Source organism: Hippopotamus amphibius, chromosome 7, assembly GCF_030028045.1.
Source record: "Hippopotamus amphibius kiboko isolate mHipAmp2 chromosome 7, mHipAmp2.hap2, whole genome shotgun sequence".
NCBI lineage: Eukaryota > Metazoa > Chordata > Mammalia > Artiodactyla > Hippopotamidae > Hippopotamus > Hippopotamus amphibius.
Genome location: NC_080192.1, coordinates 15011949 through 15025602, shown reverse-complemented (window position 1 = coordinate 15025602; position 13654 = coordinate 15011949). Strand labels below are relative to the sequence as shown.

Genomic DNA, 13654 nt, shown 5'->3' with positions numbered 1-13654 from the left:
TGCAACAGATGAGGCCAGCTGCAATAGGCAGAGAAGGCTCAGAGTAAAATCTTGTCAAAGGGGCAGCTACTACTTTACTCATCTTGTAGGAGGGGCCTAGAATGTGCCATTTAAGTCTAAGAGGTAAAAAACAAAAACAAAAAAACAGAACACACAGTTGTAAGCAAGCAATAACAGCTACATTCTCAAACTATTTCCCCAAATTCCTTTATTGGTTTTTGCTTTTGTTTTTTTGACATAAGGTTTAACTATTTGGACAGCACTTCAACCAGCACCTGGAAATGAATAAATTTAACCCAGCATGAGCCAGAGTTAAAGGAAGAAAGGGTGCTTGTAGTTCTAGCACCAGTGGTTTTCTGGGGACAGGAGTGGCTGCCACCAGGATGCCTTTACCAGCTCAAAAGGCTGAGCTTAGAGTTGCCTCAGTCCCACCAGAGCTCCCTGATGAAGGCTTCATGACCCAGTTGACAGCCACCTCTAACCATCAATATCTCACCCACTGTCTCAACTGTAGACCTGCAGTTCTCCAAGGAGGCAGCAAAGTAAAGGCACTACCTTAGGAAGGAAGCGGGCAGGGATGAGAGCTGGAAATGCAGGAAGCATAGTTTGTCTAAGCACTGTTATGCAGAAGCATGCTAAAATATAATTTCAAAGCTACAGTACTTAGGAAATACTTTCTCCACTTCTGACCTCAGAAAAACTCAAGTTGTACCTCATTTTCCCCTAAAAGACTCATTCCTCTCCCTTCGCAAAATGAGATTACAGGAGGAATCGTATTTTTTAAAAAGTTTTTATTTTAATCCTTCCTAGAGGAATACAGATTTGAATGAAATACATTCATTCCATAAATACATTAGCAGCAAAACCTTCCCACCAGAGTCCTCTCTACTCCAGCCCAGAGGCTGTCTCTTAGAGCAGGAGAGCAAGGTCCATCAGCCGTCAGCTTTAAGGTGTACTTGCGTCTTGCTGAAAGCAGGATATGCATGAGAGAGACCAGGTGAAAAATCAGACGGGTGGATGAATTAAGCTGGGACCCTGAAAACACTTGCTCGTGGTGACCATTTAACCTTCTGCACTTTCCTTTGGCATCCACCATATTTAACTGATGAGGTGCTTTACCACAGACAACTGGGAAGGCCTGACCTTGCAAGTGCACCAATGTGTCATCTGTCATTCTGAGTTGGCAACATTTTAATGGTGTCTTGATCCTTTTCATAGGGTAAGCCAGAAAGGATCATTCCCTCCTTCCTTCCATGGGCCGAGGTACCACTCTGCTGGCTGAGTCCACATGTCCTTGTTATAGGAGACAAGGCATTACTTGGCTTGCTACATCACCAGATCCCCTTTGTCTGGGTGCTGGAGATTTCACTGGAGACTGAGACATGTCTAAACCTACAAAGATCTCTACGGTACAACCAGGTCTGTCACCCCAGTTTCCATCAAGGCTAGTTTCTTGGACAGTGGCCCAGGCACCTCTCCTTTTCTTCTCTCCATCAGTGCCTGTTGCCTGGCTGCTCCTTTTTTATCTGCCCTCTAGGTGAAATTTTGGGAAGCAGGATCTACCCTAAACTCCCAAGCAGCCAGGACAGACTAAAGCAGGTGGTGCTGCAGTCAGAGTAACAAGCTTACACTGTTACATTCCAGTCCACTCTGGGATAAGCTTAAGTCACAAGTCTGCACTAAAACAAAACATGAGAACCATAATCAGGACCACTGGGAGGCAGGGACCAAGTTTAGAGTGCTACCACATCAGTGGGTTGGGAGAAAAATGGAATAATGAAAGAATTTAAAACCTGATTTGTTTGGGCAGACAGTAGCTCTGACTCAGGCATAAATGTATCACCCAGATTATCATGTAAATAAAGAACAGATCTTAAAAGTTGACACTTTCCTCCCTATACACCACTTAAAAACAGGTCACATGCTCTTTCCTCAGCCTTCTTTTAAGTGTTTTCATTAGGATACTCTCCTTTAAGTGCTTTATCCATTCCCATTTAGTCTGTTTTGACTGTTGGCTGGAAGGAAATCATACTATTTTATATAAAAACCATTGTAGTGGATAACTGGTTATATGTGTTTTTCCCTTTTGCATTTTCCATCCAAAACAGTCGGCTTCTTTTTCTTTCATTTATGTGTAGAGAGAGGCTCATCTGCTGAATACACAGCACTGTTAATCCGACAGTCTTCTGTCCCCACAGAGTCTGCTAGCTCTTCCTCCTCTGAGTCATCGTCTTCCTCCTCCTCTTGTGCTGATGAACTGGAAGTGGGCCCTTTGCAGGTTTTCAGGTGTCGGGTGAGATGATATTTGGTTAGATAAGCCTTTGTACATTTTTCACAGACATAATCCCGTTTTCCTTCATGTGAATTGAGATGTTTCTTTAAGTGATTGGTTCTCAAGAACAGCTTATCACACTTGGGACACTTGATCTGGCGTTCTCTAAGAGGAACACAAGAAAAAAACATTTGATTTGGGGTTACAAATGACAACTGAGACACACACTTATTCTGCACAACCTCAGACCTTTGTCAGAGAAGCTCTACCCGACTAGAATCAAACTTTTTTTTACTGGCGATATATAGAAGAGTCATAAAACATGTGTACAGTTTGAATAACATAGACTGCTTTTGCTTGTTTTAGAATTTTTTCTAAATGGGATTGTACTATATGTATCTCTTTTGTGTTTTGCTTCTTTCACTCAATCTGTGTTTCTGAAATTCAATCAAGTTGCTGTGTCAGTGGTTTGTTCCCTTCCACGGCTGTAAGCTACTTACAAATAAACCATAACTGATCTGTGGTAACAGCTCTGTCTGTTGTTAATTGGTATGCTGGTGGTTTCCAGTTTTTATCACCACAGGCAAGACTGCTACGAACACGGTATGTGGGTTTGCATACACATAGTTCCTCGAGGGCATATGCTCAGGAGAGGCATAGCTGGATCAAAGGATATGCACATCTTCAATTTTACTAGGTAATGCTAAGCTGTTTTCCAACATGGCTGTGTTAATACACACATCCATCAACAGCCATCTGAGAGTTCCTATTGCCCCACATTCTCACCAACTGGAAGACTCAAATTTGAAAATGTTTGCCAACTAACCAATATATAATGGTATCTAACTATGGTGTTAACGGTAGCCCCTACAACAAAAAATTATCTGGCTCAAGATGTCAGAAGTGTCAAGGTTGGAGTAGCCCTGGCCTAGATATCTTAGAGCTGAAAAGAAGCTTAGGAATCATAGAGCAGGAATTTTTAAACTTTTTTTTTTTGAGCAGCTGAACCCTGTGTCTTAATGAAATCCAATAAGTGAAACAGATAAAAGGGGGTTAAAATCTTTGATAGGAGTGTGAGGGTGCAGTGGAAAGTTCTGAAGCCTGTTCTCCTTAGCATTTCCACCACCTTCTCCCATCAGGAGACGGCAGAGAAGAACTCTGCGGAGCTACAGGACAGGGAAAACTCAGTTCCAACCTTCATGGAGCTTACATTCTAGTGAAGGACTTACACCATAAACAAATTAAAAATACAGAGTGCAATATCAGATAGTAATAAATACTATTTTTAAAAAAATGAAGCCAAGTAAGAGTGATGGAGTCCTATCTAAGATGAGATAATCAAGGAAGGCCATTCTGAGGAAATGATGAATTTAAGCAGAAATCTGAATGAGGTGAGGGAGGAAGACAGGGAGATATCCACAGGGAGAAGTTTCTAGGCCGAGGCAGTACAGTGCAAAGGCCCTGAGATTGGAGTGTGTTCAGTATGCCGAAGTAGCAAAGGGAGGGCCAACGTGGGTAAAGCAGAATAGCATGAGAAAAGTAACAGAAGATGGAGTGGGATACATAGCCAAGTACCACTACCACATCATGAAGGGACTTCTAGGCAAGGGAGAATCATGAGTGGAGATGCACACAACAAATGCATCACTCTGGCCACTATGCACGGATACAGCCTGTGTGTGTGTGGCGCCTGTGCTGGGAATGGATGAGGAGAGAGAAGAACGGTAGGGCAGTCAGCTGGGACACTACTGAAGCTGTCCATAAAAAGATGCTGGTGGTCTCAACCAGGCGAGAGATGAATGAAGAAAAGAATGGAAGACTGAGTTGAGGATGACTCCATGGTGTCTGGTTCGAGCCACTGGGATGAATGGTGGTGTCATTTTCTGAGTTGGTGAACACTGGGGAAAATCAAGTTCGTTGGGTTAATACAAAGAATTGAGGTTTAGACTCATCAGGTTTGAGCTGCCTCGTGGACATTCAGAACTCAGAGATGCTGAGCAAATCGTTAAATATATAAGGCTGGAGATATAAATCACAAAGCCAAGGGACTAAGAAGATGGTCTAAGGAATAAGCACCTCACTCTTGCTCTCAAGTTCCTCTTTCTTAGAGGAAGGGCAAAGCCCCATGCCTTCCACTCCCAGGGGAACACTGGGAGAGGAACTCCTCCTACATTTGGCTTTAGGGCCTATAGTTGTTTTCTTTCCTAAGCAGATAAATAGAATGAATTCCAATACTAATATATGCGTTTTGAAATGCCTAAAAATAAAGATACAAACATCTAAAAATTTTTACCAGTCTCATTCAAAAATATTGGGTGGGGAATCCCCTGGCAGTCCGGTGGTTAGGACTTTCACTGCCTAGGGCCCAGGTCCAATCCCTGGTTGGGGAACTAAGATCCTGCAAGCCCACAGCACAGCCAAATATATATATATACACACACACACACACTGGGTGAACAGTGCTTCTTTTATGAATGACATATACTAGCACAAAGTCCTGACAGTCCAAAAATAACTTTTATACCATGGGCATCTGGCAGAGGCTTATTATACTTTGTCATCCTGAGAAAGTGTCCAGATCCACATTTAAGAAAATTGCTTTCATTGGTCAATATCTGATAAAGTCAATTTCCAACCCAAAAGGAGATAAACAGTTATATGACTAACCTTGGAATAACTTCTATTTCATTATGCTGTGAAATGGCTACCAAAAAAGCAAGTACAAATTTAAGCATCTCTTGAAAGAATAGAAAGTTAAGGTCAAGGAAGAGAATAACTCCTCTTTATGTGTGGTTTTCAAGAAGAAACAATATAGCCACTTGCCAGAGATACTGTGAAACACTTCTTTCATTTGGATCAACTTAGTAGCATTCAACCCTGACTGGACATTAGACTCACTTGGGAGCTCTTTAAAAATACCAAGGCCAGGACTCTACCTGACCAACTAAATTAGAATCCCTGGAGGTGGGGCCCTGGCATCAATCACTGATTTTCACATTTCCAAGGTGATTATCACAAGCAGTGTTAGGGGTTGAATATTTGTCCCCCCTACCTCCTTAATTGGTAAACTGAAGCTCTAACTCATAATGTGATGGTATCTGGAAGTGGGGGCCTGTGGGAGGTAATTAGGTTTAGATGAGGTCATGAGGATGGGATCCCCATGATGAGAATTAGTGTCCTTATAAAAAGAGGAAGAGATGGACTGGACCTCCCTGGTGGCGCAGTGGTTAAGAATCTGCCTGCCAATGCAGAGGACACAGGTTCAATCCCTGGTCCAGGAAGATTCCACATGCCGCAGAGCAACTAAGCCCGTGTGCCGCAACTACTGAGCCTGTGCTCCAGAGCCCGCGCGCCTAGAGCCCATGCTCCACAACAAGAGAAGCCACTACACCGAGAAGCCCGCACAGCACAACGAAGACAACCCCCTGCTCTCCACAACTAGAGAAAGCCTGTGTGCAGCAACAAAGACCCAACACAGTCAATAAATCAATAATTTATTAAAAAGAAAAAAAAGAGGAAGAGAGACAGAGCTTGCTCGCACTCTATCCACCATGTGAGGACACAGCAAGAAGGTAGCCATCTGCAAGCCAGGAAGAGAGCCCAACAGAACCCAACAATGCTGATCTTGACTTTCCACCTCCAGAAGTTTAAGAACATAAATGTCTTTTGTTTAAGCCACCACCCAGTCTTCGGTATTTTGTTATGGCAGCTCAAACTGACTAATATAAGCAGCTAGACTAAATGATCCCAGAGATCTCTTTCAGCTCTAATTATGTAAATCATATATAATTATATAATATTTGATAGTGTGTCTAATTTCTAAAATTTCACAACAATAATGTAACCACTTAATGAAGACTTTGTTTTAAAAGGTCATTTTGGGCTTCCTAGGTGGCGCAGTGGTTAAGAATCCGCCTGCCAATGCAGAGGTCATGGGTTCGATCCCAGCTCCAGGAAGATCCCACATGCCGCGGAGCAACCAAGCCCGTGTGCCAAAAAAATAAATAAATAAATAAAAATAAAAGGTCATTTTGAGAGTTAGGAATGATCAGATCCAGACTCCTTGGATGTTTTAGTGTTTCAGGATACACTGTGATTATAAATCAGAGAAAAAAGCTGATATGAAAGCAAAACATTTATCTAAAACCCACAATAAGAATATAAAGTTTCCATTTTTGATGGGTTTCTAAATAATAATACAAGCTGATGTTTCCTCCCTCTTCTAACACTTGTAAAAAGCTCAGGGCCACAAAAATCTGTTGTTCTCTTCTCTCTACTACTATTGTAACTAACACAGGCTGGGCAATTAATTACACGTGGATCCATGCAATAAACTCCTAATGGTTCTCCCAGTATCTGGCCTTCTTCTCCTTCAATCACCCTATTCTGCTGCCAGAGTAATCTTATAAAATGGACATCTCGCCACAGCACTCTTTCCCTTAAAATCCTTCAATGCTTGTTGCAAGAATGTGAATACATTTAACATAACCAAACTACATACTTAAAAATGGTCAAGACAGTAAAATTTGTGTGTTTTATGCCATAATTAAAAAATATATATGCATGCACAGGCACGTGCACACACACACACAGCACAGAATAGTTTCTGGTACACGGGTAGGAAAAATGCTTCGGTGACTCTCCATTATTTCCAGAATGAAATTTAATTTTCTTAGCTGGATAAAAAGCTCTTCATGATTTGGCTGCAGCCTCTCTCTCCACCACTCTCACACACACGATGCTCTAACTATAAAGAGCCATTCACAGGACTTCCCTGGCAGTCCAGTGGTTAAGATTCCACGCCTTCATGCAGGGGGCATAGGTTGGATCCCTGGTCTAGGAACTAAGATCCCGCATGCCATGCGGCCAGGGAAAAAAAAAACAAAACACCACTTGCATTTCATTGTCCTTTTTGAATCTATATTTCTAAATACTCTGTTTCATCTTCTAGAATACTCTCACCTCTTGCCCTTCACTGTCTCCCTGAATAATTCTAATCTATCTTCTTTAATACTTAGCTCAAACTACCAGGACACCCACAGGCTGGGTTAGGGGACCCTCTTCTCTGGTCTTTCAGGATCCAATGCTTACTCTAACATCTGCAACACAGTACTGCAATTATTTACTCTCCTGTTTCTCTAATTGTCTCTGAGCTCTTTAAATTCAAGGACTGTCTTTGTATTTTCACCACTTAGCACAGTGCTGGGCATCAAGGAGGTACTTAGAAATTTGTTAAATTAATGAAATTATGTTTTGAAGATATGGGGAAAAAAAGGAAATACGGAGAGCAGAAGTGAAAAATAAGAAAAACAAAGCAAATAAGTGAAATCTTCCAGGATAAACCAAAACCTTAGTTTTCCGAACTTTGCTTGGGCTATGCAGAAGCCAGGAGGCACCCACGGGTGCCAAGGCAGGAGGCAGACAACGAGCTGGCACTCGCAAGCCCTCATTCACCGCCCAAGCAGCGTCTGGGCTGCGGTAACTCACTGTGTGTGGATGAGCACATGCTGCTTGAGGTCCTGCCTCCGCATGAAGAGCTTGTCACAGTAGTCACACTTGAGGTTCTTCTCGCCCGTGTGGATAACCATGTGGGACTCCAGGTGAGCCTTCTGGGTGAATGACTTGTCACACAAAGCACACCTGTAGTTCTTCTGACCTGCACGGTAACCCGAATTACCACACTGTGAATAAAACTGCCACCAGCATTCTCAGGATGAAGAGGCACACTGTGTGGGTATGTAACAGAAGCAGGAATAAAACAGAACTGACTGGTAACTGGAACTTTGCTTTCCAGGACTGTCTACCTAGAGCCACTCAGAGCCACTGAATTTACATTCTGCAACGAAAGCTAGTGAAGCTAACAAATCTGACTTCCTAGGACTGCTTACCTGCACACACACACACACACACACACTCTCTCTCTCTCTAATGTTTATAGCTAACACATGATATATACTCTGGGGGAAAAACTCACTTATAGCCCTAGTGATCAACTTAATTCAACTATTTTTTTTTTTAAACTCATGAATTCTAGTACTTGCCTATAGGCAAACATATTTTTACAACCTACACTTTAGTTTTCTTCTTTAAAACACAAAATATGACCTCATAAACCAGGAATGAAATAAAATCCTTTTAAGAATGCAGAAAAAGTTACTCTAAGTCAGGGGTTAGCAAATCTTTTCTTACAGGCCAGTCAGAATCTTAAGCTTTGCGGGCCATAGAGTCTGTAGCAACTACTTAGTCTTAATGGAAATGAATGAGGAAGAGTTTTACTTTCAAAGATTTGGAGAACAAATGACCCAGGCAAGAAAATGAAACTAAAAGTTATTTTATAGTATATATGAAAAAAATAAGCGCTAAGAGAAAGGGGTTGGTTTGCATGGAGTTTAGAAACTAGAAACAACAGGTTTTGGCAATGTTTACTGAGCAATATTCCAAGAAAAGAAACGCTCTGGCTGGTGACCAGGGGTGAGCTCTAATGGGAGGCTCAGGCTGTTTCTGCAGAATTCCCTTTAGGTCCAAACACAGACATCAACTTCCTGATTATTAACTGCATTTTCCCAGTCACCTTCAAACTATAGTGGGGGCACCTGGAAAGTGAAGCATCTTAATAACTGGAATACTCTCTGTGGAGGCACAGTTATCCCACCAAGATTTATGACCCAATGAAGTCCTGCTGAAGCCAGCTGGATTCATTCTCTAACATCTGATCTCAACTCTACCCGCAAGACTACCTTACTGCCAAGCCCTTGCTAATTTCTAATTTTGCAGAATTCCACTCTGATGGTCCAACACAACTTACCTGTATGTATCTTGAGGTGGGTCCGCAGGTTGCTGGGATCACTGAAAGCCTTGCTACAGAAATCACACTTGTGAGGCTTCATACCCATGTGACCCATGAAGTGGACATGAAGTTTGGAAGGAGAGATAAAAGCTTGGGGGCACATGGAGCACTTCCACTTCCTTTCTTTGCTGTGGCTTGGCCCATGGCTGCTGCCGTGGCCCTGGCTAGGAAGATGGTTATGGATGTGGCTGGTCAGGTGGGCTTTGAACTCTGTATAGGAATTGCACTCCTTGCCACAGTTACAGAGGTGCACATCTGGGTGCTCGGGAACACCTTAAAAAAAAAATTACTCAATGTCTCCTGACACTTAAATTTTAAAACTTGTTGATATTAATAATAGTTGCTTATAATTCTCCCTTCTACCAAAATTTCCAGCTTGTCCACTACCTATAAAATTAAAATATCATGTTCAATGCTCTAGTCCCAGAATCTTAAATAGTGTGTCAGGCACATCAGGAACACTTGGGAAATGCTAGATTATAAAGCATCTTTCCTAGGCAAAAAACTTTAAGATTCTGTAGTATACACAAACTCTTAAACATCACTTGTCATCATGACACAGTGCAAAGAAAAAGCCTATGAAGGTTAAATCAACTCAAGAAGCTTTGCTGTCCTTTATGAAATTAAATTGTAATGGTTCAAAAAGGAACTTAGGAACTTCAAATTTCCCAAATCAAAGTCCTAACACAAAAGTTCATACTGCTTGGTCAATAACATTCAGCTTATGAAGAATCTCACGGATTTTAACACTTTTAACATAGGGGTAATAATATCCTGCTTTTATATACACAAAGGTATGTGATTTGCTTCAGCTTACATGTAAATCATTACCAAACCTTACTCTCTGGTCCTTGGTGTTTTTACTATGCTAGATACATGACAAACAAGTCTTATGTAAACTTACCAATCTGCTGAGCATAATCCCGGCTATAATAAAAAAGCAGTTCATTTTCAGGAGGGATATCTTGTGAGGTGCAGAAATAGATTTTTCCATCATGGGGATAAGCCACCAAATTCTGCTCTTCCCGATTCCTAAGTTATCACATTGAACAGATCAAGCATATTAATTTTACTTTCTTATTTTTTAAAGTTTTTTTTTGGCTGTGCCACACAGCTTGTGGGATCTCAGTCCCCGACCAGGGACTGAACCTGGGCCATGGCACTGAAAGCCCAGAATCCTAACCACCTGGTCACCATGGAACTCCCATCAACCATATTAATTTTGAAATATATATATCATATCATATCCCTATAGCAAAATCCTATATGAAAACTTAGATGTACTATTTCTCTGGGTCATTTCTCTAATTCCCTATATTACCTATTAGGAGTAATCTGCATAGAAACAGAATTCTTACTTCAATAAATCAGCTGATTGCCCTTTATAGTCAGAAATACTACAGTCTGTTACTGGAAAAGTAAATAAAGTCTTAAAACAATATGACAAAGATACAGAAATAGACAGCTGAACAAGAATTAATCACAATAGCAGCCTAAGGGGTTGACTAATAGCCAATATAAAGAAAAGGTACCCACTTGCAAGGTCAACAGTAACTGTATCATTCCTTACTGCATTAGTAAGTTGAATAAACTGTTCATAAAAAAAGGATAGTTTCTTATATTCTGATTTATAATTACCATTAGTCAACAACTACTGGGGTGAAGAAGGTGAAAAGCCTTAGGCTTTAAGGTATGTTCAGATATCACTCTCATTTGGATTCTGCGATTCTTCCCTATTTTATTCAAAGCTTCCTATTGAAAAACATCTGAATCATAACTATTTCTTACCTGGCTTTGCGCACAAACATCATCCAATTACATTCATTTTCATCAGCTGTAATGATGCAGAATTCTAGGACACCACTGTGGTATATCTGCCAACAAAAGGCAAACATACACATCAAATGAACTGACAAGTGATACACAATGCTACTAAGTTTAGTCTAGCAATAATCTCATTTACTTTGCAGTAGGTACTAGCTTTCCTAGTCAGTGAAAACACACAGTTGTCTTCTCACATGTTTGTCATTTCACCAGCCCCCTATTTCCAGCAATATAATAAAGACCAGTAGAGACCTACAGTGCTCAGTGTATAGAGTCACGTTGCTCTCAATTATTCACATTTTGGCTTGACTGGAAAAGACATGCAAAACAGCCAACTTGTCTTCATCACTGACCACATGAATGGACATCAAGGTCAGAGAACCACTTCTTCTCATTATTTCTCCAATGCATGTAGCCTTCCTCTACGTTCTCTTCTGAATACCACAATTAAAGTCTCCGACGCCAGTGGCACTTTACCTCTCCAACTAGCACAAAACCCATTTCCCCCTTACTTCAAATTTTGCAAACATCGTTTCCAACCTACTGACTACAATTCCATGTAAACATGTTATAGGAATAGCTGTTTATAACAAAAACTTATGTTTCTAGCCCCTTCCATTAGAAAACTAGAGAAATATTGGGAGATTGGGATTGCCAGATACACACTACTAACAAGAAAAAAAAATCAAATTATACACTTTAAATATATACAGTTTATTATATGTCAATTACATCTCAGTAAAAGTTCTTAAAAAAAAAGAAAACTAGAGAAATAATCTTAGCTTCCAATTCTAGAACTGCTTCCCAAGCTAAATATTTGAGGAATGTTTTAGTTGATTACAAAATAAGACTTTCAACATATAAACAAAGTCCATGGTCTCAGCTGCCACAAGTAATAAAAATGAATAATCATTGGGTTACCTAACAAAATGGAGACTAAAACAGTTTATCTTCTATATTCAACACATATTTTGCTATGTATTATAATTTGGCTACCAAGAACAGAAAGAATATAATATTAAATGAGTGATGGGTGAATGGCACTATATGAATTTTGGCTAACTTTGACTTTTACATTTGCTTTTAACTACCTCATTATAATAAAAGCATGCAAAAGTCACAGAAAAGTTTCATAAACACTGACCTTCCAGATATGATTAACCGCCTTGTCTGTCCATTCTGCTACTTCCATGGAGTGACTCTGCTGGCCAATGAGAGGCCCAAAGCAAGTCCGCACAGGAATGGTTTCTCCAGTCCATACACCTATCAGTGGAAGGACACCAACTACACAGTCAATGATTTAAACATCTAATAGGATAAAAAAGAGAGTAGCTTAACTCATGCAAAGAATCTTATTTTCAATGAACTTAAGTACTACTGATATTCTAGCACTCCTGAGAGAGGTAGGTAAGTCTTATGAGTTCTACCCTGTAAATAAGGAAAAAGTAATGAACAGATTAGATGGGAGCACAGAAGAAATATGCAGAGTAAGAAGCAGTATCAGATGGGTGATGCCTTAGAGGGCCAGGATAGGGAGGGTGGGAGGGAGTCGCGGGAGGGAAGGGATATGGGGATATATGTATAAATACAGCTGATTCACTTTGGTGTACCTCAAAAGCTGGTACAAGAGTGTAAAGCAATTATATTCCAATAAAGAGCTTAAAAGTAAAAAAAAAAAAAAAAAGCAGTATCAGAAATTCCTGAACCCATTTTTATACACAAGGAACCAAACCATGTCCCTCCAAATACATTATTTTGGAGTCGATACATAAAAAAGACTAGAGAACATTAGTCTATTATAAAAAAGTAAAGCAATTACTACAAAATAAATCAAACTTCTAAGATCACTTGTGCTTAAAACACTGCTCTTTATTATCTAAGCTGTTTAATGCTTTCAAATGACTCATGCCTAAGCTACACCTGAAAGAATAACAAACCTAGCATTGCATTTTCAAGGAATGGTACAGTAATTCAGACACCATGTTAAATTCCAATACAGATAAGCATACTTTGGCAGTCTACATTTCTTATTCCCCTTTCCTAAGGAGTATTAGGCAATTTACAAACATTTGATGTAAATATCTTTTGTGATAAAAAGTTATCAATGGTGAATTTTCAATGTTTTATAAAAGAAACTAAGTTTCAGGACTTCCCTGGTGGCACAGTGGTTAAGAATTCACCTGCCAATGCAGGGGACATGGGTTTGATCCCTGGTCCAGGAAGATCCCACATGCCGCAGAGCAACTTAGCCCGTGTGCCACAACTACTGAAGCCCAAGCACCGCAACTACTGAAGCCTACACACCTAGAGCCCGTGCTCCACAACAAGAGAAGCCACTGCAACGAGAAGCCTGTGCACTAGCAATAAGGAGTAACCCCTGTTCACTGCAACTAGAGAAAGCCCGAGCACAGCAACAAAGACCCAACGCAGCCAAAAATAAATAAATAAATAAAATTTTTTAAAAAAGAAAGAAAGAAACTAAGTTTCAAAGAGTGGCATGATAATTGATAGTGGATGATACAGCAGAAAATAAAAGTCAACTCTTCAAAGACTCAGGCTAGGATTCTCTCCTCTGTTCAATTCGGATTCCAAGAAAGGGGAACTTTCCCAATAAAGTTTTCAACTTCATTTACTGCTATCACCACTGGACAAGAAAAATATTTCATAAAAGGATAAATCTTCAGCCATAAATTGACTTCTGGATCAACCAA

The 13654-nt window shown here is 40.4% G+C and overlaps 1 protein-coding gene across 2 annotated transcripts in view; it reads right to left on the bottom strand.

The window, feature by feature from the left end:
* Window positions 1-784: 784 nt before the first annotated feature.
* The window catches only part of PRDM4 (PR/SET domain 4), a 28811-nt gene continuing 15941 nt past the window's right edge, over window positions 785-13654 (bottom strand). For both annotated transcript variants that reach the window (XM_057742474.1, XM_057742473.1), the window contains exons 7-12: window positions 12088-12206; window positions 10908-10993; window positions 10024-10151; window positions 9078-9392; window positions 7760-7928; window positions 785-2437 (exon numbers count right to left, since the gene is read on the bottom strand). In XM_057742474.1, coding sequence (XP_057598457.1) covers window positions 2125-2437; window positions 7760-7928; window positions 9078-9392; window positions 10024-10151; window positions 10908-10993; window positions 12088-12206 — 1130 coding nt within the window. In that variant the 3' untranslated portion in view covers window positions 785-2124. The remainder of the gene's footprint in view (window positions 2438-7759; window positions 7929-9077; window positions 9393-10023; window positions 10152-10907; window positions 10994-12087; window positions 12207-13654) is intronic.